The 27890-nt window shown below is 42.2% G+C and overlaps 1 protein-coding gene across 4 annotated transcripts; it reads right to left on the reverse strand.

The window, feature by feature from the left end:
* mical2a (microtubule associated monooxygenase, calponin and LIM domain containing 2a) lies at positions 1-27772 on the reverse strand. Of its 4 annotated transcripts, XM_062561762.1 has the most exons (23): positions 26883-27772; positions 19500-19867; positions 15974-16181; positions 15618-15734; positions 14547-14648; positions 12896-13051; positions 12653-12753; positions 12117-12374; positions 11286-11401; positions 11045-11171; positions 10835-10925; positions 10233-10380; positions 8581-8780; positions 7895-7998; positions 7732-7803; positions 7509-7643; positions 6300-6569; positions 5189-5296; positions 3660-3840; positions 3506-3582; positions 3322-3418; positions 1585-1642; positions 1-263 (listed from the first exon to the last, which is right to left on the reverse strand). In XM_062561762.1, exons 2-22 carry the CDS (start codon positions 19758-19760, stop codon positions 1611-1613), a joined length of 2961 nt encoding a protein of 986 aa, XP_062417746.1. In that variant the 5' UTR covers positions 19761-19867; positions 26883-27772; the 3' UTR covers positions 1-263; positions 1585-1610. The 4 variants fall into 4 exon arrangements, with proteins under 4 accessions (XP_062417746.1, XP_062417745.1, XP_037345894.2 ...); XM_062561761.1 differs by having other exon boundaries at positions 1-1642; XM_037489997.2 differs by having other exon boundaries at positions 1-3418.
* Positions 27773-27890: the final 118 nt, after the last annotated feature.

Raw genomic sequence — 27890 nt, forward strand, 5'->3', positions numbered from 1 at the left:
ATTGGCGGTGAAAATGAACCAGCTTAAAATAATTGAAAATATTCAAGTCAGATAACGGACAACCGTTTATTGAGAAATACGGTGGGACAAAAAGCAATCCAGGAATCACTCTACAAAACCAGAACATATATTTTACAGAGGTTCAGGAAGTCAGCATTAATTACAAACAATTGTAGACATCATGAACGGCATGAAGAATTTTAATTATTCCTTAAATCTCAGTCCTCTGTGGGTGAAGTGACACCTCACTTGTGTAGTAGCTTCTGGATGAAAAACAACAAGAAACAATTATTGCAATGTTTATCACTAGATATTCAATTCAAGATGTGTATCCTATTCAATTCTCATCATAATAACAGTAGTGGCGGCAGAAGTCATGGTGGAAATGATAAATGGTGGACATTGTCTTTTTCATAAAGTGTAATTACCCATCACTATTTTCTCAAAGAGAATGGAAGCATCAACAGAATCTAGTCAAAGACTTTTTTCGATTGAGTTGAATCATGTCTTAGTTTCTTAAGTCAATGGAGCCCTCATCCCTGAACGCTTTCCATCACAGTACATACAGAAATGCACTTAATGGGTTTTATAAACCAGGAAGTTGTGAAGTGAAAACATATTCACAGAGATCAATGCACACTCTGAACGGCGGGGTTTCTATGAATGTTGCTGGTTCTTTGCAGTTATTCTCAGATCATCATGGAAATATAAAAAATGTTTTAAACCAGGAAACTGGTTCACACTCATGCAAGGTGAGTTTAACAGGAACTGTGAAAAACTTTGTTTGCTTTTATTAAAAAGTAGGGAGGAGGGGGCTTATTGTAATGCTCATTCTCACGAACAGAGAAAAAAACATATTCACATTTAGGATCTAATGGTTTCCAGAAGGGCTATTCTAGTGTTCGTACCCATATATGGCAATTAACCTGACAAGAATTACATTGGATTGAGCTCTCAAGCAGAAGAGAATTTATTGGTTACAATTTTAAGAAAATATTATTACTCACCTGGAAACCGTAGTCTGTAAAGGTGGACATTGGAAGTTCTCAGAGACATAAAACTTCAAACATCTGCAAAACCTTGATAACTTCTGTGATGCAATCAAAAGCTTTAAGAGAGAATGTACCTTTGTGCACCTTTTTAACAATTGGTAAATCCTAACAGAACTGATTTTGATCTGAAAAAGGTTTTGAGAAGAAACCGTAAGTGAAAGGGCAAAAAGAGACAAAATTGAGCCCGATGTGAGGTTTCCTTGGTATCTTTACAAGTGCTATTTCTCAAATCAGACTTTAATCTCAGTATTCATACTATTTGAACCACTAGATGTAGTAGATGTAGACAGCAAATTAGGAGTTTTGAAACAGGCTTAGTTAGTACCATTCCCAAAACAGCCAAAGGATAAAAATCACTGAGGCCGCTCATTAGTTATGAGTCGAGTTACGTCAAAACTAAAAGCAAAAATTTGCAATCACTTCACCAATGTCGTTTTGTGATATCAGAAACATTTGGTCAGTCAAATATCGTCAGTTTCTCGAGCCACATCACAAGTATGACACACTGCGACGTGACCATGCAGGTGATCACCTTTAAAATGTCATTTCTCCCAGTCATCAAGCTGGCTCACACTCATAAAAGGTTTCAGCTGAACAAGAGGAAAAGAGAACAAAGATCTAAAACAGAGAACATACAGACACAAATAAAGGCTGAAGGTTTTATGAAAAAAAAGTAAAATACTGGCATTCATAACGAAAACAATATTGTTTTTTTTACACTATTACACATGCTGTATTGTCTTCCCACATATGTATAAAGTAAATATGACACAGTTCTAGTCAGTGTGTGCAAGAAAATAGTTATTTGGTGTCTTAAAACTCGGTCAACCAGCTTATATCAATTGCAGCAGACTTACTAAATGAAACATTTTGCAGCTTACAACAAATAATGAAAATAATATTCAGCACATAAAATAATGACAGTATCATTTTGAGTGCTTTGAGTGCGTCACAAGCATCGTTGAATTAGATTAGTGTATCTGAGTAAGAAGCAACGGTGTAGCTTCCAGTCTGAGAGGCAATGACATACTTTACAAATAAGGCAAGAGAAGTAAGCTAATCCAAACACATCACAGCATGCTCACCTGCTTCTATTGTCTACAGTAGATCAGAAAATCAGAAAATCATTCATGAATCAATCATTTAAAACTAAATTGACTGTATTGTTATACAGAAAAAAGGGGGGGAGCGGGGCATCTCATTTTGTTTTCATATTTTTTCTAAAAGTCAACAGTAGATGGCAGCAAATTAATCTTAATACTGAGAGAGCAACTCACCAGACGGATTCCTTGGTGTTATCCATTCAGGAATCTATAAAAACTGCTCATAAAATTAAACCGAATGGTAACTGTATAAAAGAAAATAACTACTGACAGGTGCATTAAACACTCAAAGTAAAGTAAAAAGCACATTGCAAGAGCACATATGCATAGTCAATAGAAAACCAGCCCTGTGGTCAGTGTTAACTCATAAACCTGCTTTTCAATGTGGCAGTTTACTGCTGCGCCGACGAGGCAGTTCAAACGATAAAGTGCATCAAGTAAGTCGGTCAAGACATTTTAACTGCAAGATCAATTTGTAAAAAGTTTTACAGCAAGTTTTTACTGGCCGTTTTATTTTCACTCTAACTACACTGAATCTATTTTTTTTTTACCTTATTCCAACTGTGCAAATTATGTAGTTTCCACATCAAACCGACCGCAAAAATATTTGGTGACGCTTTCTTAAACCCTGTAGAAATTAGAAAAAAAAGCTGCATGAGCAACCTACAGTGTCTGTTCTTTGATACACGAGTCCATCTCAGACACACAGCAGTATCCTCAAAAAAAAAGTAAACAATACAAAAGGTGCTTGTGCATAGCAACAAATAGTATCATCACCAGAAAACTCCTGCTAATGGCGCAGTCACGTATTTAATGGCATTTGAGGTCAAATACTAACAGCTGGAGACGGCTGTGCGTCTAGATGAGCCTTTGCCCTAAATGCTCCTGCAGCAACAGCAGTAGAGGCTGCAGAGAGCTGGGCCCGTCAGGCACAGCCTCTGTGTTCATCTGCAGCAACACTTCGTGGAGTACGAGCAGCAGGGGCAAACCTACACTCAGTAGCTCGTACAGGAACGCATAATCGTGGCCATTGTGCCTGAGGTGGCCGGCGAGGGCCCGTGCTGCACTGCGCACGCGGCGAGACAGGTAGCAGGGGGCGTTGCACACGGCACGAATCGCACTCAGGGGCCTGCTCAGCTGTTTCCTCACGAACGAGCTGAAGATACCTGCTGAGGATCCACTCGGCGGGTCCGCCGTGCCGCTGGACTCCGAGCCCTGTCCATCGTCCACACAACGCTCCTGAGCTCCCGCTCCGGAACGATTCTAAGACAGGCGACAAGGGGAGTTTTAGATCTCGGAGTAAATGTTGCTAGAGTGAGATGGCTACTTTTAGAAAGGCAGTGTACTCACTGAACGCAGAGAAAAAGTCCTCTGTAGGTTTGTTCCATTTTTCCGTTGATCAAAATGCAGTTTGCAGTACAATTGTCCTGTAACATTACGGAAGTCAGTACAAAGTAGATTCATCAGTCAAATCTGACGAGAGACGAGACCAGACGACTCATACCCTGCTCCGAGTCGAAAGCATGTGCTCCCTGTCGCAGGGCAGAGCTGCAGGTGGAGCAGCGGAAACACTCCCTGTGGAAGTAGAGGCCCTCGGCGCAGACCCTCTCCACCATGTAAACACGCCTCGCGCATGAGTGACACTTGTCACCCGAGGGGGGGAAGGCCCTTCGGACTGAGCTGCCCTGGGAAATAGAGCACCAGCAGAGATGACCACTAACAGCTTAAACACGGACTTTTAATATCTTAATTAAAAGCATATACCATTACTTAAACCTGGTTAGCTAAAAAAGAAAAAACTGCACAATCATGAATATGCTAAATGCAAACTAACTTCACGATTTCATTGACAAATATTCCTTCATCAGAAAGCCTTGGTGAATATGTCATTTCGACTTACGTTTACATAACTGGGTTTTCTTTTGGTTTCCAGTAACCTGGAGTTTCTTTTTAAGTTAAGGTGCATTGTTCATGTAGAATATTTTGTACAGGCGGACATGTAAACTTTGTGTTTCACTGGGAGCTTCATAGAACACGGGGGCTACTGCATGCAGGGTGAGTGAGGATGTGACAAGATGAGGATTACACAGCTGTTTTAATCAATCGTTTCTTTTCATCTCTAGGGGATATTTTGAGTGATAGTTCAGGTCCATGAGACGGTGTCTGAGCTCATTTTCAGGGAAGGTGACTGCTGTCTTCACCTTATAGTCTACGGCCTCAGAATCATTTGCAACTGCTACTATTCTATTTTTATTCACTACATTTAAGTCAAAAGGATAAACATAAAGGAAGCAAGTAAGATAATGTTAAAAAGGAGACAAAAGAAAGACATTTTAATTGCTTTTCTGGAATCCAATTCAATCCTAACACTAGGTTACAGGAGTGGTTACTTTATTTTAAATGGTGACATCTGGCTGTTGAGTTAGAGCAGACTGTGTGGGATGGGTGGAGAAGGAACACACAAGTGCCACCACAAGAACGCACACTTCTCTTGCTTGGAGGACGCCGGGTAATGAAAAGCAGAAGGGGCTCACAGCTAAAAGCCAACGCTCTTATGCAAAGCAGCAGTCCTATCGCGTAAATATGTGCATTTTAATTAAGTATATGGCTACAATGTAAATCTTGGGTTTTGATGCATGCTGCCTTTAGGATTATTAAGATATGTTGAGCTAAAACATATTTGATGAACATGAACTCTTTTTGCCAGTTTAAGGTACAGCTAGATGCGGCTACGGTAAGATCAGATCAGATAAGATATACTTTACTGTCCCACAGGGAAATTGGTCTCTGGCTTGAAGCCTGATAAAATATAATATAGTCCTTTTAAAGGTCAACTTGAACTGAAATAACTCGGTGAATTATTATGACCATCTCTCCTGCATCTAGACAAATTAAAGTGTCCAAAATATTTATATATATTTATATAGTACGAAGTATTCCACATGCACACACACACACACACACACACACTGTGAAGGTAGTGCAGACCACAAGGAAGGCCAGAACATCACACACCAGGCTGGAGATAGTCACCTCGAGTGCAGCTGAGCTTTCTGATGAGAACAACCCACTAAGGTGAACAGCTTTGTCCTTTATACTCTTTGAGTGAAACTCTCTAGCCTGTTGTGTCTGAGCTTTTTTCTGCAGGTTGACACAGGAGGACAAAAAGAAGAGCCGTCAACTTGGCCTCCTCCGCACAGTGAGACACATTCCCCAACTAAGAAATTGAGCTTTGCGTAGACATAATTAGGTTGGGTAATAACCATTTGATGAGCAGTGCACGGTAAATGATGAAAGGCCCTTCTGTTCTGCTTTCCCATTAAGAAGCTGGATTTGACAGCTAAATGTGTAGGCTATAGAGAACAAGAACGTCGGTGTGTGGAACCAAAGCTGCCTTATTACGTTAATTTCACACCCCACTTGATGTGGTTACTCATACTCTACTGGAGCAAGAACTAAGACAGACTCGTGCCAAAGTACGTCGGTTTGGCCCAAAAAATGAAGGCATTAATAAATCCCATAGTGAAGTATTGACTTGTCAGGGTTTAAATAAGCAATGGCCAAACTACAAAGCATATCAAATAAAAGAATAATCCTAAAATGTAAGATTCATTTTTAAACTTTAAGAACAAAGTTGGATTATCTACACTGATAGCAAAGGGTTGGACAAATAATGAGAATACACACTTTAAGGAATATTTCCCTTTTTCCCTTTGTGGGAAAGTACTATACTATATAAATACTCTCATATCCGCACATATAGCAGGGCGCCAGAGTCAGATAGCTATTGGACTGGCTTAACACAGGCTACACAGGCTATGCTAAACACCTCCTGGCTTCTGGTCTGTACAGCGGCCCGGTGCTGGCCGACCCGTCTCACGCAGTCCGCCTGTCTCAGCTCGCGGTCACGTCTGTAGGCCTTCTTGCCATTTTTGTCAGGCTGGATAATTAAGGGGCTGACATCACACTTTTACCTACACATTACACAAGCCTAAATGTATAATCAGGGCATGATGTATAATCAGCATTCACTCAGGGGCATTTTTGGGGATCAGGTCACGCAACGACACACAAAGGCTTGAAAAGAGAACAGAGAAGAAGTAAAATACATGGAGAAGACAGTTGACAGACAGATAGTGATCACCTCAGAGACGTGTTCGTCCACCTCCCTGAGGCGCCGGAGCACTCTTGACATGAAATGGATTGCTGATTGGCAGGAGGGAGAAGAGGAAGCAGGGGGGTCTGCACTCTCCGGCTGAGGCTCGGGCTTCGCCTCAGTATGCGTCCGATCAACATGTCTGAGCCTCACTAGTGAAAATGGATGTTGGGATTCTGGCTGGAGGGGAGATTTGGGCCGAGTCTTTGAAGGCAATCGCACTAAGCGTGCTGCTTCCTTACTGATACTGTCCTCCAACTGAAAGGGGCAAATACAGTAGTGCACTTGGGAGCTGTGGGTTAGCTCCTTATCAAACAAATAAACGGTGAAACTTGAATTCCCGTACGCACTGCAGAGCTACACAGGTTGCGTTGTTTCAGTCCATTAGCTACAAATCTTTAAATATGTTTGTAATTTTTTCCAGGTCCTTACCCATGCTAGCACATCGATAAGTTATCCATTACAGTTAATGTTTAGTCTATTTCATTTTTTGACAGTAATGTTATTATTAAAGCATCATTAATCAGCTTTTTTTAAAACTTAAAAGTAAAGAAGTAAGGATTGTACCATCTGAAACCTCTGAGTCTACAATCAGTAGTTACATTTAACTTTGAATTCACATTATGCTTTTTTACACCTATGTTTGCTTGTCTTTTTGGGTGTGTCATCATCGTGATTACTGTTTGTACCGTTTGTGTGACTTAACCAGACTAGCTGCGTCTCAGTAGGAGGTTTAGGTGGGACCAGAGGCCTAAGTTTAATGTTCAGACACTCAGCCAGGTCAAGAGTTTGGAGCAGGGAAGACCTCTCACAGTCTGACATAGATTTTGCAGAAAGGTTAGGAAGAGGTTATGTAGACCGTTCATAAAAAGGCACAGAAAGAGAAAAGGCTGCATAGAGTGAATGCTAAAGAGAACATTCAAGAAAATACTTTAGAATAAGCAAAAGGAAGGTTTTGTCAAACTAAAACTGCACACTGCTATCAGAGCTCCAGCTCACAACAGAAGCAATTTTAGAAATTGTTATTAACCATAGAAGAGGAGGCAGCTAGCCCTTCTTAACTGCAGTCATATGAATAAACGTTGATAGATAAATGCGGATTTGCAGTATATTCACACATGTTGAATTAAATACAGGACATAAAAAGAAAAACATATTCTTGAATACATGCAGTTGTACCAAAAAGTGTATTTTTACCTGTGTCCTCCGGACGCTGTAGTTTGGTGTGCTTTCAAACTTGGCCAGCAACTGATTAGCCATGGAGCGTACTCTGTTTTCCTTGGGCCCTCCCTCCTCTTGCACTGCGGGGCCATTACTCGACAAATTGGTGGCCTGACGAGAGGTGGAAGAACAGAAAAGATCCTACATCTAGATCAACGGGAATTATTCTCCAGGTAAAGTAAGTAGTTTAAGAACAAACCTCCTCCAGATAACTGCAGAATTTCCGTCTCCTTTTGTAAATGGGATCTGCACCGTCTGACTTCTCTTCATCCTGTAAAGCACAAGGATGAGTTGGGAGTTAGAGATGCTCAACTTCTTGTATTTAGTAGATCAGATTGAAACATTTCAGTGTGGAGCTATACCTTCGGTACCCGTTTCCTGGGCAGAGCAAGGTTGAGCCCTTTGTTATTGCTTCGGACTTCCTTGGATGGATAATCTTCATTGTTTTCATCCACATCTCTGGAACCTGCAGTAGAACACGTGGCTGCATTGGAGTTTTGAAAGTTTCCACAACTATAAATCTTAGATAACATCAAAGAGCAATGAACATGCGAAATAGGAAAGCCATATAAGGGGATCTGGAAAAAAAAAAAAGAGTTGCAGCATTTGTGTAGAGCAACGTTGCAAAAGAAATTTGAAGCCCCAATCACACAGAGACACATCGCTACAGGCGCGGCCACATCAAAGCTCATTGAATCACTCCGCTGCATGTCAGAGAAAAGTAGAACAGTATACTTTATGTAAGCATTAAATATCCTTTCAGTAGAGACGGGCAGCGTTCAACAGGTTGAATGCTGCCCGTCTCCCAGACTACAGAAGTCCAGACATTCCTCTCATGCCACCTTACAGGACTGCACAACAATTTTTTAGAGAACACGAAATACTTTGAATACTGAATCTCTTACTGAATTTGTTTTTTGTGGTTGTTTGTATGTGTTTTAATCATAAGCTACAGTCGAGCGTAATAGAGACGAATGGAACTGAGTAAAGAACGGTTGGTTGTGTGCAATAAGCGCAGAGTGAAGTAGAGAACAGGACAGCAGACTACCTGAGGCAGGTAAAGGTGTGCCACGCAGCAGCTCGTAGAACTTGGACAGGTAGGTGATCATCTCGGTCTTATCCAGCTCCTGATCGGCACCCTGCTCCTTCACAGATGTGAATGATCTGATCCCAAATTCACGCTCACTGATGTCAAAAGCCAGCTGGAGGTTGATAGAGTGGTCTTCCTCTTTTAAGGAGTAGAAATCTCTAATTGAAAAAGACAGTAATGGTGGCTTGAGCAAGAGGATGGTAATAAAAAAATTTAAAAAAAGTTTACGTACAGTATGCGTCACAGAAACTGTCAGCCTACTTCTTGTGTTTCTGGTTTGTATTTCCACTGAACATCCTGCCACGCATCCATAATAATAAGTCTTTAATTCAATTTTAACATACTTTCACTTGTTTCTGAAATGCAGACTTTCCGGTATCATAACCACCTAAATTGCCCTGAATAATGGGGCAGGAATGTTGGAGTGAAGTTTGAGGCTGTGATTCTAAAAGGATTATTTCTTGACTTTCATTTCGTGTAAGTGTCAGGTGACTGATGTTGAGCAGAGTGTAACAGCTATCATTAGCACGACTTTGTACTGAAACTCTTACTCACTCAAACCATTTTTTAAGCCGTGCTAAAGAACTAGTTTTGCGGCTGAAAATGTCAGCAAGTTAGTAAAAATGCTGTGAGATCTTTACTTACACCGACAGGGTGCAGACACCATCAGACATAATGTAGAGAGGGGGGCAGTAACCGAGCAGCAGCTTACACAGACCTTGGTGTTATTCTGAAAGTAGAGGCTCGCTCTTTCCTCTTTTCTTTCTTTTCTACAAACCTGCCAGCTCTGCAGCTTGCTCTACGGACAGTGGTGCAAATGGAGGTGGGAGGGAGAAAAATGCCAGTGGTTCCTGGAAACTTAAAGGGCCACATAAAATTGTAGCGGCATGTGGCGGGGTATGAAGGCAGTAATTAAAGACGGAGAGCATATAATTAGATCTGCAAATGTACTAATCTACAGTTGCATTGGCTGATTCCATGCCGTGCAAGGCAGTCTGAAGCTAAAAAGTGGAACCTGATGCATGGTTTTGGTTTTATAGGGAGGACTTTTTCCCAAAGGTGGGTGCAAAAGTACACCAAGTCCCACAATAGTTGTTTTTCTCCAGAAAAACTCCAGATTGCTCCAGAAAAACTGACGGAAAGGAACATTGTATAGAATTAAAGATTTTTCAAATATATATATATATATATATGTAAGATCAATGGATCAAACAATAAAATATAACCAGTCATTATTTTAGTTTAATTGATAGTTCACCTCCAATGCCGTTGGTAAAAACGTGGGAAATGTACACAGCTGCCCTCTAAAAACGACTCTGTTTGCACGGTGCACTACCAGTGGACAGCTGTGTATGAAGTGCTCTTCACGTCAGCACTGAGTTGTGAGGTAGAGAGTGCAGCAAAAAAAAACTCTTAGATAAGAATTCCTCTCATGCCGAGCATAGTTAACACACCCATCAGCAATAAATTCCTCACAACTAGATGTTACGATACAAATTTGAAAAATATGAACATCTTGTTGGTGTGAACGCATGGCTGCATTTTATACTGTAAAGAGATGTGAAAGATGCAGTGCTGCAGGCTGATCTAATCTGATGAGCGTTACGTACATCAGCTGGGGTTTGAACCTGTGGATGAGGGCGCACAGAGCGATACCGCTTTTCCAAGAAGACGTCAAGTCCGTTATCATCACATTCCTATAGCCCTCCGTCTGTTTCTGGCACCATGTAAGCAGCCTCGCTGGTCTGATCTCTGACTCTACAACAGAAACATGGCTCGTTAGACTTTTTTCAATAAAATACTGCAGTTCATCCTCAAATCACTTCCAACAGAAATGCATGCTTTGTTTAGAAAATCTACACCCTCAGAGAAGCTGAAGAGGATATGATGTCACAAGCATGGACCAACATGCACGAACATATACACATCCTTGCTTCTTTTGATGCCTTGAGAGCTACTTCAGTTCCAAAGCTCATTGATCACAAAGAGCTTCAGTGTTGTTGGCAGTAAATATTCAGATATACTTTTAATATAAACACAGGGTCCTTATAAACAGGGGCGAAAAGTGATGGTGTTGAACTTGGAGAGCGATATAAATTTGTTGGACGCCCAGCAGATCGTCTTTGAAAAAGCTGGAATGGAAACCCTAATAGTTCAGTTGGTTCATTATAATCACTGCTTTGAATTACAGATACTGTAATGCTAGGTTTACTTTGTCTGCAGAGATTGACCGGGCGACGTATGGTTGCAGCACGCTCCAAAGAGCAGGGATTCAGCTCTTTGCTGATGAACAGGTGACGCACCTGAAACCGAATGGAAAGGGAAAACTTTTACAAATTCAGACATTCAAGCCCTTGTGTACGTATGCAAACAAATGGCTGGATAGGTGTTAAAAGAGTGATAAGTGGGTTCTCCCGCTTACCTGGTGTGGCCTGACACAAGCGGAGTTCAGGTTGGGGTATCGAGTCCCAGGGTCTATGGTGTACTGATCAAAGTTTTTGGCAATGTTTTCAGGTGTTGTCTGGGGAAGTAGCCTGTAAATACTCTCCCTATGAAAACAGAAGGAAACAATACAGTGTTATTTAAAAAAAAAAAAGGTATTCAATTACATAAATATTCGAACAAACAAATTCATACTTCAAGGACATATTGTGTGTGTGTACCTCTCTGCCAGCACTTCCAGCGCTGTCCGACCCTGAGCCCAGCTGTTTACCATCCAGGCCGTGTCAAAGGCAGCCAGGAAGCCTCTGGCACAACCGGTCCCCATGGGCCAGAAGGGCTGCACAGGAGCACATATTGTGTATATGAATAGAAATGTGAGGAGACAGAACAACAACATTTACATAATTTAACGTAAAATAAACACCATAAGAATGAAAGTCCATTAGCAGCAATACATTTTCTTAATGTTGATTTTATTTGCCAAGCAAAACAACATATTACATGTGGTCTGGGTTTCTTTGGGTGAGACAACCATTACACCATTACACAATGGGGCTGTATGTCTTTGTGAAAGCGTAACACCCAACCAGCCGTAGCCTTGTTGAGAGACATTTGAATGTCCTGTATTTGCTCAGAATTTTGAGTTTTGCATATTTCTGACTGGTGTTTTTGTGTAATAAATCAAGATTGTTCAACAGCTTCTTTTCCCAGGGAGTTAAGCTCTTCAACACCACGTTACATTCCTACACTATCCTCAACCAAGGGCACATTGTAAAAAAAACACTTAAAAATAGTGCTCATAATCAGTAAAAAAAATAAATACAATAATGACTGAAAGATTGCTTTGTCATATTTTTAAGATACATTCACTATATTTAAGCCAATCCCAGCTAACATTGGTCAAAGGCAGGCTTCATCCTTCACAGGTTGCCAGACACATATTAGACACCTACAGGTACTATAGAGCCGACAAGATATTTTGACGAGTAATTTGACGAATACACTGGGGAAGGAAGATGTTGGGTTTTTATACGTGAATAGGACTTGTTTACCTCGAGCAGGCTGTCGCCAACCAGAGCCACCAGCAGCTTGTGTCCAAATCGCTCCCTGACCAGAGCAGCATTCTCAGAGGCGTACATGTTTGTGAAGTCAAACATCGCTGCGTCCGGCTGCCCGCAGTGGTTCATGGCAAAATCCAGCGTGGGAAGTTGGTAGTTGGTGCCAAAGTCAGCAGCCTCTCGGGCGTAGCAAAGAAGAGCTTCCTGGTTGACATTTTCACTGCTCAGCAGCATCTGGGTGTCTACGTAATCCTGTCGAATACAAGCATGAAAGCCAGGCTAAATAGGAGTTAACCAGGGTTATTATATGCTTTATTGTATGTCCCCTTAGAGAGTTTTACACATATAGATATACAAAAGGACATTTATGAGTACAGATGGTGGACACTGGTGTACACCAGCCTGGGTGTAGACCGCTAAAGTGCTGCCGACAAAAACTTTTTGAATATTCAAAGAGAATAAGTCTGATTATCCATTTAAACCTAAAAGTGAATTTCAAAATATGACTGAAAAGCCCGAACACTCCTTACATTGATGACGACTCCCTTGTCCAGCAGGCTTTGTTTCTTTGCAGTCATGACAAAGTAATGTGTGTTGTCTCTGTAGTACACAATGTTCTCCAGATCGATACCTGCAACAAATCACCTGCTTTGAGAATGACTGAAAAAACTCTATAAAGGACAAAAGGGCTCATATTGATAGAAATGAAACCCTTCAAAATGTCCTTTGTCTTCACACCACAGTGAGCCTGTTTGACTGAGCTCCTCTCCCACCTGTCTCCTCTTTGAGGTCAAGAAAAAACTTCTGGTTGAAGATGAAGGCCACGCCGCTGATCTCTTCTACTTTGGCCTCCGCAGTGGTGTTCCTGTTGATGAAGTTGGCTGTGATGGCTATCGCCAGCTTTCCCCTGAACTCCTTCCTTTTGAAACCTGAAGGAGAAAAAGACAAAGTCAGATAACGATTTACAAAGAGAAACAGGAAGAACGGAAGGCAGCAAGCAAACCAGTCAGATCTGCTAGTCTGTCAAAACCAAAGGAAATCTAGCTTTAAACCCTAATTACAAGGTAGTTATTTCTGGATAAGAGGCAGCTGAAGGTAAGCCTTTATGTAGCCAAGGGAACAAAAGACATGGAATGTAGGAATCACCAGAAATGAAATCCTATCATCAAAGAAGTTAAAAGGCGTTTGCTTAATTAACCTTTAAAACTGCCAGTGCAGTAAAGGGTCACTTGCACAACATCCATACCATACAAAGAGTAAATGGAAATTGTATCTTTATGGAATATGATACAATGGACGCTACTTTAAGAAGACAAAAAGAGGCACAGGAACAACCAGAGTTCTTTCAAGGTTAACTTCCAATCAAATTAAACAGAGTAATACTAAAGTTCAACCTTTCCCTGGCAGACGTTCAAATGACCTTTAATAACCAGCAAGAACTCATCAGAAATGCCACCAATATAAAGCAGTCAGTGCAGGAAAAGAAAATGGATTGGCTGCTTCCCACAAAGTGATTGAGACGGTGAAAGTACTTATTTGGGGCAGCTGTAAACAGCACAACTCTATACGTGATGTCACTGTTAAAAATACCGGACAAGCTTTTCCACTCTCTGTCTCTCCATTGCACTGCAGATCTGATTGTATTTCCTCGGTGTAACCATAGCCAGCCCACAAAGGCTGCTCAAAGCAGGGGAAAATCATTCCTCCCGGTCTTCATCATAATTGAAGAATGACCTAAACAGCTTGTTCATCGCAAAAATGCCCTTTTTAGGAATACGATTCTGAAGCAAATTGGTTGTTAGATGACAGCTTTTATGGGAGACCAAAATGGAGGGACAGAGACAGTCCAGCGTCAATGCATGAGCTGCTTCACGGAGCCAAAGCCCGGCTCTATTTATGTACAGAGCTTTATGTATAACCTTTCCCAGTGGGGAAAGATAAAGTGCTTCAACCAAGCATACGTTTACAAAAGTGTCAATTTATAGCTTCACAACAGAAACGATGCAGCTCAAGTTCTGCAAAGGGAGAGTCTGTGTCATTACAATGTTAAACAGAAGGTATGCTGGTTGTATCTGAGTTAACAATAATGCAAACATATAAAAATGGAACATGGACAACCCTTAAATCTAGTCACATGTACTATATGACATGTGCATCGTGTGAAACTTTTAACTGAAAGTCAACAGCACCAAAAAGTATTAAACAAACTCTGTTTTGAGAAACCAGTGAATTTGAGAGTGAAAGCAAACTCCACCCTGTGCTTTGAATGTTTTGTATGTGAAAATGTACATTTGCCTCACAGATCGGTACTTCCTCGACTACCCACAGGTAACAATAGGTCAAACTGAGTGAGCAAAACAAAGTGCATCTTTGAGGCATCTTTACTGTCCCCCCCCACCCCCCTTTTGCTTGAACCCTCCTCACCTTCCAGAGTATTCCTGCGTCCGTCAGCCCCCACCACAACATCGAACTCAAAGTTAGCCACAGGGTGATCCGCAGGTCGGATCGCAGCCCTCCACCCGAGCCCTGAGAGACGGAGACGGAGAAGAGAAGGGTGAAGTCACATAATCTAAGGATTATTTCCTTTGTGTCGTAGTTCAACAATCAGCACGCAAAGTTTCAACCGAGAAAAGAGTTTTGCTTTTGCTGAGACACTTCAAAAGTGTCTCAGTCAAGACAGATGTCAGTGGAAAGAAACATGTTATTGCACACATGACATTTTGTTTTTAGGCAGCCAGTAAAATAAGCAAAGATTCTGTATTATAAAAGGAATGCTTAAGGAACGCCAACTGGACCGGGCCTGTCACCCCGCCTAACAAACAGAAAGAGAGCAGCACGGTGACGGTTTGGCAGGTTGTTGTGTAATATCACCATTTGGAAAATGCATTCCATGATGTCAAGGGCACAGCTAAATTTATCACAGCAGAACAAGAGGGATAAGTTTGCATCTAAACTTAGGCATGGCTTTTGTTGTTATCAGTTATTACACTTGAGGAGACAGCACCTGACGACAGAATGTACTGTAGGTTATTTTCTTCCTGGGGGTCTAAAGTCTAAAGTGAAGTGCTCAACGTTAGAAAAACATCATTACATGACAGTACAAGATATTACTGCTATGCAAGGAACCATCAATTGGGGGCAGTTTACTGCAGACTTTTGAGTACTAACAGTGAAGTTAAAGAATGTACTTTAGCTCTTCTAACCTCATCTAAAGATGATTTCAAAAACCTAGGTTAGTGCCATTGATTATCTCCTTTGTATTGGTGGAAATCACATACTGCAGGTTGAGAAGTCCCTTGCTGCCTCAGCCACCTTGAAGTAGGGCACTAAAATATGTGGAGGGCAAATACAGATCCTCCAATAAGCTGTACGGTATCTGTTATTTACCTCCCAGTTCCAGCTGCTCAAATCCCCTCATCTGCAAAACTTGCATATCCTTAACCAGCTGTCTGTGGGTAAATTTGAGCTTTGTTCCACTATTGTTTGGACGGATACCTTCATTTTCCTGATCCTCTGGAGGTTCCAAAAGCTTCACAAACTCCACATTGATGTGAAACTCCACTGCAACAATCAGAGCGATCTTCAGGAGGACGCACTGCAGCTTCTGAATGCCTTTTAGAGACAAACACCCGCATCAGTGTTTCACACAGAATAAAGTAATTGTATTTAATTATATAAAGATATTATTATCATCTATCTTCTGTATAGTGTTTTAACATTAAATCTTATATATATATTATATAAATCTTATATATATATATATATATATATACTCTCTTTGTCCATTTCAACCTCTTAGAGGAATCAATGAAAGCAGAATATGCTTTGTTTCTGTCGAGTTGGATACTCACTGATGTGGTCTATGGCTCCTGCGCAGAATTTGCCGTAGAACTTTTTGGCCCCGAGGCCACGCAGGTCATGAATGGTGTAGGGCCAAAGGTGCAGCACGTTGTTCCTGGAGAACGAGTCTCTCTTCTCAATCACCACCACTTTGGCTCCCAACAAAGCGAGCTCGATGGCTGTCCGCAGGCCACAGGGGCCTCCTCCAATGATTAGGCACTAAATAAAAGACAATGATAAATTTACCTCATTACGAGCTACATCGTTTAGACGTCAATCATCATAGGCAACTTGGCTTTCTCCTGCAGAGGAGGAGAGGATAAATTAGTTATTGCCTACGTGTTTATTCACACATCAGGGAGTGTTATAACATAGATACATTATAACAAGAAGCAGCACTTTACTGCACCTACGGAGCCTTTAGAAGTAAAGTGTCTCCCTCAGGGACACTTCAGCAGGATGGACAATGTCTCGAAGGATCATTGCAGCCTTATGATGACTTCTCCAAGCCTTCATGTGTGTGAGCAAGGATTGTTAGTAAAACATTAATAGAACTTACAGAAGTCTGAAGCAGAGCATTTATGAGGACATTACCAAGAGGAGGAACATCAAACCCCCGAAACCAGCATTACAATCTTTCCATATCGGAGAGGTTTTAGTTGTGAAAAAATGCATGAAGTCAGTTGGTTGAGGCTACGGCGCCTGTCTGAGAATGTGTGGCTCGAACATGACATCATCCTCTCGAAAGACAGATGAAAGGAGGAATGCATGTGTGTGGGCAAACAATATATTTTTTACTTCTAAACATGTCTAGAGGCTTTACTGTGTAGGGAGGAGATGATAGTGTCCTTATTCTTCTGACATTTTGGCCCTGCTGTGCTAAACAAAGTGGACAGTCTCCTGTCTGGATAGGAACCGAATTAGGGCTGACAAGGTATATGGAACAGGAGGACTGGTTTGCTGTAATCCTGTGTGCACCAACACGACAACGCAGTGAGGTGAAGCGGTGCGGGTGATGAGGAACACGGGGTGTCGTCATGTGTTGCCTGAGGTTATCGGGATGAGGTAATTTCAGGTGTGAAACACACTTTGTGCTGCATGGACAAGCCTGCCTGCTGGCTCTGATATATATATATATTTTTCTTCAGCAAAAAGAGGAGTATAAGTGTATTATTTACACAGCCAGTGACAGAGAGGGAGGGATGTCATCGGCCTGCACCGTATTAACTTAGTTTGTTCAGATGTACATTCACTGTGTGTGGGGTTTTATCTAAACTGTATTCATCTGTCTATCAGCCTCCAGCAGAAACAGCCTGTTTGTTTGAGCCCGTTTCCGCTGATATATTATTCCAGATATGAGGCTTTTCCTCACAGCTCGCCCAACATCTGTGGAGTCAGGACACACTAGCTTCCTTTCAACTTCCTACTTGTGACCCCGCTCTCATCCCAGCTCCACCTCGTCCTGCTCACATTTGTCACTCACGTTTTTAATGAACCCTATCTGCCAGTCAGTGTTTACCTCTTCAGCTCAGCTGACAGATTGGCTCATAAAATGTGCTCTTTAACCATCCCATTTATCATTTAAAGAGGTCAAGAGACTAGAACTGCTACTAAGCTCTAATTATTTTATTATCAATTCCAACCAACAGTCTTTTGACCATGAATATTATGTTTAACAAAGACACCCTGCAAATATTCACATGCATTGTGCATTAAATATTGTGTGAATTGCTTTTCAATAAGTCTAAGATTTGACTGATCATTTCTGCTCTAAAAAGCACACAAACAATACAACACGAGTGTTAAACAGCTACACTGTACTACACACTAGATGTTTGAAAATGTATATGTAGCGGCGCTCACCATCTCTTTCCTTAAAATAGAGTTTCAAATAACAGTACTTTTAATACACTTCTTCTGTCGATGTTTTACAGTCTCAGGGTTAAAAGGGCATAATGTCACAGAGCTCTAAGCTCTATGCTGAGATGCATCTCATTATTTAAAAAAAAATGATTAATTTGCTAATTCTTTGTGCAATGTGTAACTTTATGAGAAAGTCTGTGTCACAGCAGCCAGCTGTGTCTGGCCATAAAACAGGGATGACATCACATCCTTTAAAGATTGGTGTTACAGTGGGTATCTAAAGGCGAGGCGCCGACTGCTATCACATCTGGTATTGTAAAAGAGCCGAGTTGCCATGAAGCCTTGTGTTGTCACCTGGTGATCAGCTCTCCCGGGGAGAGGAGAAATTAGATATGAATGTTATTCCATTGAGGGATTAAAACAGGCTTTGTACTGCAGTTGTACTGTATATGGGTGGAAATTAAGAAAAAGGCAATCTCATAAATTCTTTAAATACATTCTGTGAATAAGGCAACATCTGGTTTACTGCTTTGATGCAAAATTTCTGGTGCAGTTGTGTTGTACCACTTCCCATTTTACAACACAATCCTGTGAATTGTCATGAATTACAAAATCACTAAATCAAACCTTTTGGATTTTTTAGTGTCGTCTTAGAGAACCTGCAAGACTGAGCTCACACTTTAATAACAATGTGGTCCTTGCTCCAACATTGTAAGAAGAGCCTATAAAGAGCAGAGCTCACCCTAGAACAACTGGGGCCAAATAATCATAGTTGCTGAGTGACGCTGCCTGTTTCTCTGCGCAATAAAAACAAGCAGCTGATGCCTGAAAGGTAATCACACCCCTCCAGGTTTTCCTACTTTCCCTCATCACCTTTACTGCCAAGTTCCCCCCCGCCCACACACACAGACACACATCACCACCACACACCCAGACACGGTTTCTTTGTGCCAAATCAACCATCTCTTTATAACTCAACTCAAGGAGAGCGCCTCGATAGCTCTATTCTTAAGGAATTTGTCTTTTTAATTTGCTCTCTGGAGTCTTTATGACTTTTTATGTTTCATTTCTGTGAAGCTTGTGTGTTTGTGATTTATGGCATTGTACCATTTGCCTACTAAATGATAATATAAGGGTGGGTACACGGAAGATTTAGTGATGCCTTTCTCCATGGTAAGATAACATGAAGTCTGCATTTCATTCTGGGAAGCTCTGTCATGTAGCACATGGAACGGACAGAACAAGAGCAAAGCAACGTATAGCTCTTTCATTTCCTGTCCTGCATGTTGCGAGTGTGAGCAGTTGATGCTCTGTGTCTGGTAAGAAAAAGTTATATATATATATATATATAACTAAACTCTGCACATTCTGTTAATGTAAATTGAAATAAATCAACTGTCTAAGACCCTGTTGAAAATACTTTCATACAAACAAAAAATAAAATAATGCCTGCCTGGAAAGTAGTAGTTTTCTTATATGTATTCTTTGCCAAGTTGCCAACAGTAACAAAAACATACATATTCATACATTTATTGTGCACAACATGTACAATGTTACTTTTAAAGATATCTGTTTATCCCCTGTAAAGCCACCATCTTCGTGTCTAGCATGTGATGGGTAAATATATTTATAAGTATGTTACAAAGTAATATTCAATTTAAAGATTAAATTTACCTTGGTGCCCGCACATGCTTGGCCTTTCTTGTACTCCTTGTGGGACGTCCTCTTGTCCAGTTTACTCCACAGAGCTTTGGCCTTCCAGGAGGTGACCTTCGCCTTCAGACTGCTGTAGAAGGTGTCATTCTCCGCAGGATCGATGTCCAGCTTCCTACAGAGGACGTTGAAGGCCTGAAGGGCCCCCTTACAGGTCGAGGCCTGAACAAAGTCCTCAAACAGTTTCCCCACGTTATCCGTCTCCTCCTCGGCCTTTCCCATCTTTTCCCCGCTGCGGCAGACGGTTTAATGTGTTGAGGCGGCTTACTTCAGCAGTTTCAGCCTGATGTGGTCACACCCTCAGCTCGGGCCTCACCGTCATGCCCAGTCTGTGGAGGCAGTACACATGAGAGTCTGATGTCATCTCATGGCAGGAAGTCGCTCACAGGGTTTATAGATTAGAGCGTTACCCACGCAGCTGCATTTTATCTTCTCCATGACTCAAGCACAATACCTAAATATTGAGAAGGCACTCGGTACTAGTCCTCATCTAGAGTCAATGTTTGACTCACCATGCCGTTAACTCACCCACACATTGACAGAGATAACATTTCAAGTAGAGACATAGATACTGAAGAGATACTCGAGAAATAGAAGTACAATGAGGCAGTGTGTTGTTGCCAGACGGCTGTCGAGCATTTTCACGACTTCTTAGGAGGCACAAACCCGTAGCCGTTTTTGTTACTACTTATTGGTTTAACAGAGAACCAAACTTTTCAACAGCTTCAGGGTTCAATGACAGCGTCACATAGAAGGAAACTGGTATGTTTATTTGATCAATATGTCCTCAATATGTTAAACAAGACTTTCTTTATTGCAGTAACGCTAATTCCATGGCTCCAGCGAGTCAAACGTACAATATAAATGATTTATAGGAAATGGCTTTCTCCCCGTGTTGATATACAGTACAAATGTTATTTTAAATAACATTTGTACTGTATATGAACATGGGGAGAAATCCATTTCCCCACTATTACAACCTGCAAGGAATGCAAACCTTTCATTCCTGGTGTGCAGCACTGACAATGGATGAGTAGACCGGAAAACTATTTGTATTGTGGTATTTTTCATTACAGCTGAAAAGCAGACAAAGTTTTCAGCAGTAAAAAGCAAGGACTTTGAAGTCAATTAAAATGCAGGCCCACACTAACACAGATTGATTTGCTTTGATTGGGTATCCATGCTAAATAGTCCACTTTCCACTGAGGCCTGGACATTAAGTATGCTTACATATGAGCCTGCGTGAGAAAGACAGCGTTACTAAATCAAACGTTTGTGTCAGAACAGCACTGAACCGAACCAAATACAATACAGTTTCTCTTTCCTCCAATCAACCATCAAGGATATTGAAAACCATGCCCCCAAAAGCTGTGCCAGAACTTAACATCAAAGCAGAATGCAGACATTTCCTGGTGTAAGCGCGTGTCTGCTTACTTGGGTGGAGACCACAGCCTCTGTGAGTTTTTGGGTTGAGTCTGCTTTTGATATTTCAACGTCCCACGGAGTGGGATGGGCCGGGTTAGAGGAGAGGTCAGACCAGTTTTGCAGGACTCTTTACAGCCCCCCCCCCCCGCCCCAGGGCCTCAGGTGGAACTTTGACTGTGCCATGAAACTGGTCACACACAGAGCTTCAACCGAGGACATTAAGCACCAAACGCAATGCAAAGTGCGTTGGAACTTTCAATGACCATTCAGTCTTGGGTCACAACACATTTCGTTGTGATTTGAATGTGGTGAGATTTTGAATGTTCCTACTACAGCCACGTTGTTTGTCCCCAAGCTAAAATTAGCATATTCATTTGCACAGTGTCCTGTTTGGCTGTGTGTTTGCATCCTGTTCCAGGCAGAGAGTGGAACAACAAACGCGCCGTATGAATACTGCACACCAAGGTTAACTCCAGTCTGCTTGGTACACCTTGGTAGCATAAAAACTCCCACCTGTCTTGTGGGTAGATATTGTGGAGCCCTGAGGCCTTGCACCGCGGACATTCAGCTTCCAGCCCTGAGAGCTGACATTCCTTTGCCACGTGCACAGGGGAGCCCGGCACTGCTCTATCAGCATGAGTCCAACACTGTGCAGCCCTCTCACCGGGCAGATAGTCCCAGGACCACCTCGGAGGTTTTTCCCCTCTGATTGTCAATGAGTGACGAGAGACGACTGAGACAGGCATGATATAAGATTTCTTTAATCTGTCACGCATGGCAGCAGACGCTTTCCCCAGTGATGGGGAAATTACTGTCGTCTAGCATGTGGTATGTGGACTGCTTGGTGGGTGTAAAATGTCTTCTGGAGTCATTTCATTGACAGTTGAGTTTTCAATTATTTTTATTTGAGTAAGTGAGTTGTAAATGTCTGCCTAAAAACGATTAAAAGAAATGTTGTGCTGCAAAACTAAAATGAACCACATTGTTATTTTACTATTGAAAACTTTGGCTAGTGTTCAATAATGGTGGAAATATCTAATAAAAACATATTGACTGCACTTATGCTTTCACATTCAGTCCAAGTATTGGGACCATCTGTTGCACAAATTTCTGCAAGAACTAATGAAAATGTACCACTCAAACGGCATTGTCTCAGACAGTCCAATGACTTCACCATCTCAGTCTGACAGAATGGAAAGTCACTAGTGGGCAGACAGAACAAACCCACAGAACGGCTGTAAAAATACAGCTAATGGCAAACAAAGCGGAAAGAATATATACACGCAAGCACACAAGCATGCACACACACCACAACCGACCCGTGTAATGCTGAAGAGGATCAGAGAGTTTATTAGTGAGCAGGTTTTAAAATTGTTTGTTTAGAAAATGATCTTATTGAGGGAATCTGACTGTAGCTTATTACAAAAGTGAATAGCAATGATCCATTTCTTTGTAAGCAGTAAGGAATTTAAACAATGATACATTTTGTTTGATAGTTTGTGTATAATTTCACCATTACTTAACTGTGCTATGGCACATTTCCCAAAGAGGAAAGTATTGCGTACATTGTGTAGTACAAATCCATAACATGGACCCGCAATCCAGTGTATGTGAATGAAAGCATGACCATGTCTGAAAGACAGCAAGCAGGACCAAGGGGAATGTTAGGAATGTAACACCTGGATGGCAAAAAAAAACAGTACCAATTTTTTTTTCAACATATTCATCCATATTTACAATGGGATGGACAGACATTAAACAACCACATTGATTACAAAAAATGTCTCTGTTTGTTTGCTCCTTTCTTTCTTTCTTTGTCTGGATTTGTTCTGTCTGTCTTTGACCTGTGTAAAGCGTCTTTCTAAAACTTAACTATTATTATCATTATTATTTTACTCTCTCGCTTCCTAACCCTGTGTGTGACACTCCTTTCTCCAACATTCTCAAAAATGTTTTATCATCTTATTTATTTTTATAAGCTAAAAAACAGCCTAAAACAACTGAGTACAGAAAGTTTCAGCCAAAACTATTCAAACAGAACATCTGTTGGGCACTATATTTAGCAGTGTATTAATACAGTATACCCGTGGTCCATTAAGAGTGACACATGACATTACCTTTGGCTATCCCAGGGTTACTGTTAGTAAGACCCATTAATTGTTGTTTTTTTGTCTAATATTACTAAAACGTATTAACATTTCAAAAAACTGTTTTTACATTTAAATGTACAGTATATGACCATCCCAATAGTGTCCATGCTGCCGACAGTGACAAAACAGTGCCGACAAGACACTGAACCAAGCGTCAGACCAGTGACGCAACGACTTCATTTATTTTTGCACAGCACGTAGCTTCAGGCTATCAGGGTACAATAGGAAGTTGACAACACAAGGAAAACATTGGGAGTGCTGGGAAATGCACATACTGCAGTGCAGCCAGCCAGCGACAGTAATTACAGACTGGACTGAAGGAAACCAGGAAGGAGCCCTCGGTGGGCCCGATAAGCAGGCACCGTGCCTCAAAAAACACTGCACTTATGTGGACTTGAGCCCGCTGGTGCTGCCCTTCCACCGGCCCCATAATACCAAAGCATTATCTCAGCACTCTGAAATCTGTATGCGTGTTTGGGCAGCGGTGCCAAAACAAAAGAACATCTTTTATAGGCATTGTAGGAACACTAGCATAATGCCGTGGATGCCTGTCAGCTTCACAGGAGAAAACCGGTTATTTCAGACAAACAGGAGCGGGCTTGTGAAACTCCGGGGCCGTTTGTCGGCAGGTTGTCTGGACCACGAGGTCCGCTCGCCACATGGCTCCTTTGGAGAGTGATTTATCTGGACACGCTGAGCACAGGCCAGCGCCCATTCGGTCACAGTGTACGCTGTGTGTATACCCAGCTACTGACACAAACAATTCACTCGAACAATTATTCTGACCCCAACTGCACGTTCAGGTGTGTTATAATTAGCGTGCGGACTGTGTTCCATGTTTTAAAGCAAAGACAAGTGGCCAAGGATAGGAGATTCCCGTAGCTATCAGAACTTCCCAAACTAGTCAACTCGGATCCTCTTCACAGCCTAAAATGTATTAAAGTATAAACCACAACTCAATCATCAAAGATCCCCAGTGCCATTCAGTGGGCGTCAATCATTTGTTGATGTCACACGGGACGGAGAGTAAAGGTTTAGATGGCGCTAATACTGCCTGGCAGGAATAGCTAATTCCGTGAGGCAGCAATCAGTAGAGACAGGCCCAGAATAGAAAAAAACCATTATGTTGCAGAACAAAACAGCACATGACATGAAAAGATATCATCGTTCCCAGACCCTGCAAACAAGACTGCGTCAGATAAAAAAAAAACACACTGTTCAAAGTCCAAATCAATAGCGGTCAAGGGTTCACGGTGTTAAACCAGCAGGTGGCCACCACCACAAGCAGGAGGCCACACGGACTAAAGCTCCTACGTTGGACACTATTGACTCTCTGCAACACCAGGAGGCTTTTTATGCAGTCAAACTGAATCCCGGCGATGCCCCCAGAAAGAGACACAGAGCTCTGTGAGAGCTTCCCAAGACGCCTCCCCTCCAAACGGTTCCCGTGGAGTGTGCTCTGGTTCTCCGCCCACATCAAAGCTCGGAGCAGTCGCTGCTGTAACATTTCACCTCTGGAAATTTTAAGCATGGTTAAATTTAAAACCCTTTTCAACCCTTGTTTGTTTGTTAAACGTTGCCGCAGATCTTGATGTGGGGCAGCAGTTTTAGCGAAGCAGAAATCATGCTTGGCAGGCTACACAGAACAACATGCCCCACCTATATCTGGGAATTCCTTTAGCCCTTTTGTGTTGCTGATGCCTGGATGCGTGTGTCCGTTCTTATGCTGTAAAAATAGGAAGGAAACATTGCACAGAGGAAGGAGAAAGTTTACAACACCTCCCCGGCAATAATGAGCACGAGTTTCCACTGTGTCGCTGCGTGAGACACAGCGGCGTTATTTTCATACAATGCACGAGTCGTGGATTCATAACAAAGAATTGTGTCTCGGGCGCAGGACTGAGAGGCTAAAATGATTGTGCGACTTATCTGCGGTCATGACAAGTGAAAGACTGGGTTGCATTGTTAGATGTCATAATGAACTGATGCCCGGCTGCATTAAAGGAGCGACATTCTAAAATGTTGTTTTATCTCAAATTTTTAATGAAACTTAGGGAAAGCTTGTAATTACAAACTTGAAAGCAAAGGCTGGCCCAGGAATATGCTGGAGGGTTTTTTTGTGACATTTTGTCAAAAGTCAATGGACCGTTCGAAAAATGTGGAAGTTTGCATGAATGTCAACGATATTTAGGAAGTGAATTAGCTCACATGTTAACATCAATGTGAATGTGTTTGCTAAAGCTGCCTCTGTGTCACAGTAAAGTCCAGGACATTTTACAGCCTTGTGATCTCCAGATGTTTATATGTTCTCTCGGCCCTCAGGCAGCTGTATTTGTTAAAAGCAGGAAAACATGATTCTGTAACCATTCTGCAACCAACTTTAGAATTGCAGCCCTTTGGCAAAAACACAGGAGTGTTTAACAAAGCATTGGCCAAAGGACTACTTACATTATTGAGCAATCCCCTCTTTATGTTGTCTTCCCATGTATTTAAATCATAGAGAGGGAAATTCCAGCCGGAGAGGAATAATGAGGTTGCTGTTGAAGGTTGATGCACTAAGAGGCTGTTATTGGCCAAGAGCATAAATCACATGGACCATCAGTGTCTGGGCCAGATACTATATGTGTGAACGCTGTTTAGAACTTTGCACGTTCACCGGCAAAGTGACTCTGTAATAAAGTGTGTATCTTATGTTTGAAGGAGAAGGTATGCTGATTCCTCCAAACGGTGGTGAAGGACACAGGAAATGACAGATCACACAGCAGTGGGAGAACTACCACAGTGTGCATGACCCTCCTTCAAAATGTGGCTGAAAAAAACGTGCATCATCGTGCGAGACACATGAATCACACCAGATTGCTCATGCACTATGTTGAAATACGGGACATGGGGAAGCTTTTTTTTGCTCATTTCTCCCAATTTCAATCTGGCCATTTTGTTTTTCGCTTCAACAGGAAGCGCAGGTATGTTAACCTGTAATCAGACTGGAAAACCTTCAGCGGTTCCTGTCACTCATTGAGCTCCCCTCAGTAACCTGACAGTGCAGCCTGTCGACACCACACCCTTCTCACCAATGCAGCTTGTGTGATAACATCCCAAAGACAGAAGCTGCTGAGCCAGTGGATTCAGCCTTAAAACTTGCAGCAGAGTGTAGCTTTCTGACAAAATGCTGATGTTTAATGGCGGGATTACAAAACAAAAAGAAAACAAATGAGGGATGATTGTTACCTGGTTCAACTCTTTTTACTGTCTTTGAACACATTGAAGAGGTTCAAGTCTCCTTTGAATGTGCCTACAGAAAGGGTTATTTATACCTACAGGAGGATTTATAGTACAAACAAAAGAAAAAACATGTTGCACAAGTGGAGATGAACTTTTTGTTAACAGGCAACAGAGACAAACCCAGATGCCTGACTCCTCTTCTTCCCAATATCACAATAAAACAACGAGGTGCTCGTGAAACCCCGAACTCAACTGAAACAGTGACACCTTGATTACACCCAAATGGCACCAAAACACTGCAGCATTACCTCCACATCAACTGCTTCGTTAATACTCGTGTGGCTTAGTGTCCAGGTGTAGTTCACACAGTGAACCCCTGTGCCTTCACTCATAAAACAACCTTTCCTGGCTGTTAAACTCGACTTCTCGCCAAACGCGCTGCTGGAATCCAAGTCATATCAATGAAGCGGCAAGACACGTCCCTCCGGGTCAGGTGTCCCACCACCCACCTGATCGGAGAAACCACAAAAACCACAAAAGAACTGACCTCATGACTCGAACCGATCCAACATTTTTCTTCCCTCCGGCGACTGGAAACACGGACCGCTGTGTGAAGTTTGTCGCTCCTCGGGGCGGCTGACAGGCGGCAGCCGGGTCCGGGGTTTGAGGGCGGGGCTGCACGATGGGACACATCCAGAAGATCAGCCAGCAGCTACTGGGGGGCTGCGGTTTAGTTCAGTCGATCCAGGGACGAGCCGGCCTCCTTGACGTCAAGGACAAAGCTCGCTGTCTTCAGCGATAGCGTGAGAATCTGCCCCACGTGAGCTAAGGACAACTCATCCACGTTGGGTTGTGTGGGGTTGAACTGAAAGTAGTTCGGCTGTCACACGCGCACACACAAAAAAGCTACGCTAGATATGAAAAGGTTATTTAAATGAGTGTGTCTGTGTGTCAAAGCTTAACTGACATTGATTCCACATACGCTAGTAACTGAATGAAAATATTAGGAGGCGAACTTCATTGTGAGGAAAAGCCTACTCTGGCTTCCCAGGTGCGTTTCCACGTGACCACCTGGACGCCATATGTCCCCGGACCGCAGTCAGCCAGCACATTGTGCGTTTTACATCGTGTCAGCGGAAACTATAGTCCACGCGAACAAAACCCATAGAACAAACACAGCGAACGTGTGCGGGGAGAGGAGAGAAGTCCGTGACCCGGATACAACTAGGAAAGCGAATGACGCCGCCTTGCGGTCCGCTTGTGGAACTACATGTGCACGTGTGGTTAAAGGCATCATCAGTTCCCCTTAAATACGACATGCAGGTTTCATACTTTCTTGAGGAGCCCGTTCCGATTTGTTGTGGCTGATGCTTCCCACATTACATGCGGGCCTGACTGCGTTGCTCCCCGCATCGAGACGTGGAAGGGGGCCACAATTTCACAACACATGCGTGAACCTGTAACTTCACATTTTCATGCGGGACTATTTCTTGCCCTGAAAGTTTTTCTCCCTGAAAACTGCCCATGTGTATTATTGCGCGTTAGTCACGTTTTT

Source organism: Pungitius pungitius, chromosome 4 (genome assembly GCF_949316345.1).
Source record: "Pungitius pungitius chromosome 4, fPunPun2.1, whole genome shotgun sequence".
Classification (NCBI taxonomy): Eukaryota; Metazoa; Chordata; class Actinopteri; order Perciformes; family Gasterosteidae; genus Pungitius; species Pungitius pungitius.

Excerpts from the sequence above, each read along its gene's own strand:
- mical2a (XM_037489997.2), bottom strand. The coding sequence starts at position 19,760 with ATGGGAAAGGCCGAGGAGGAGACGGATAACGTGGGGAAACTGTTTGAG. Across the intron at positions 12,754-12,895 it reads TGACCTCAAAGAGGAGACAG|GTATCGATCTGGAGAACATT; the intron begins GTGGGAGAGGAG and ends GATTTGTTGCAG. Across the intron at positions 7,999-8,580 it reads CACACCTTTACCTGCCTCAG|GTTCCAGAGATGTGGATGAA; the intron begins GTAGTCTGCTGT and ends GTTCTACTGCAG.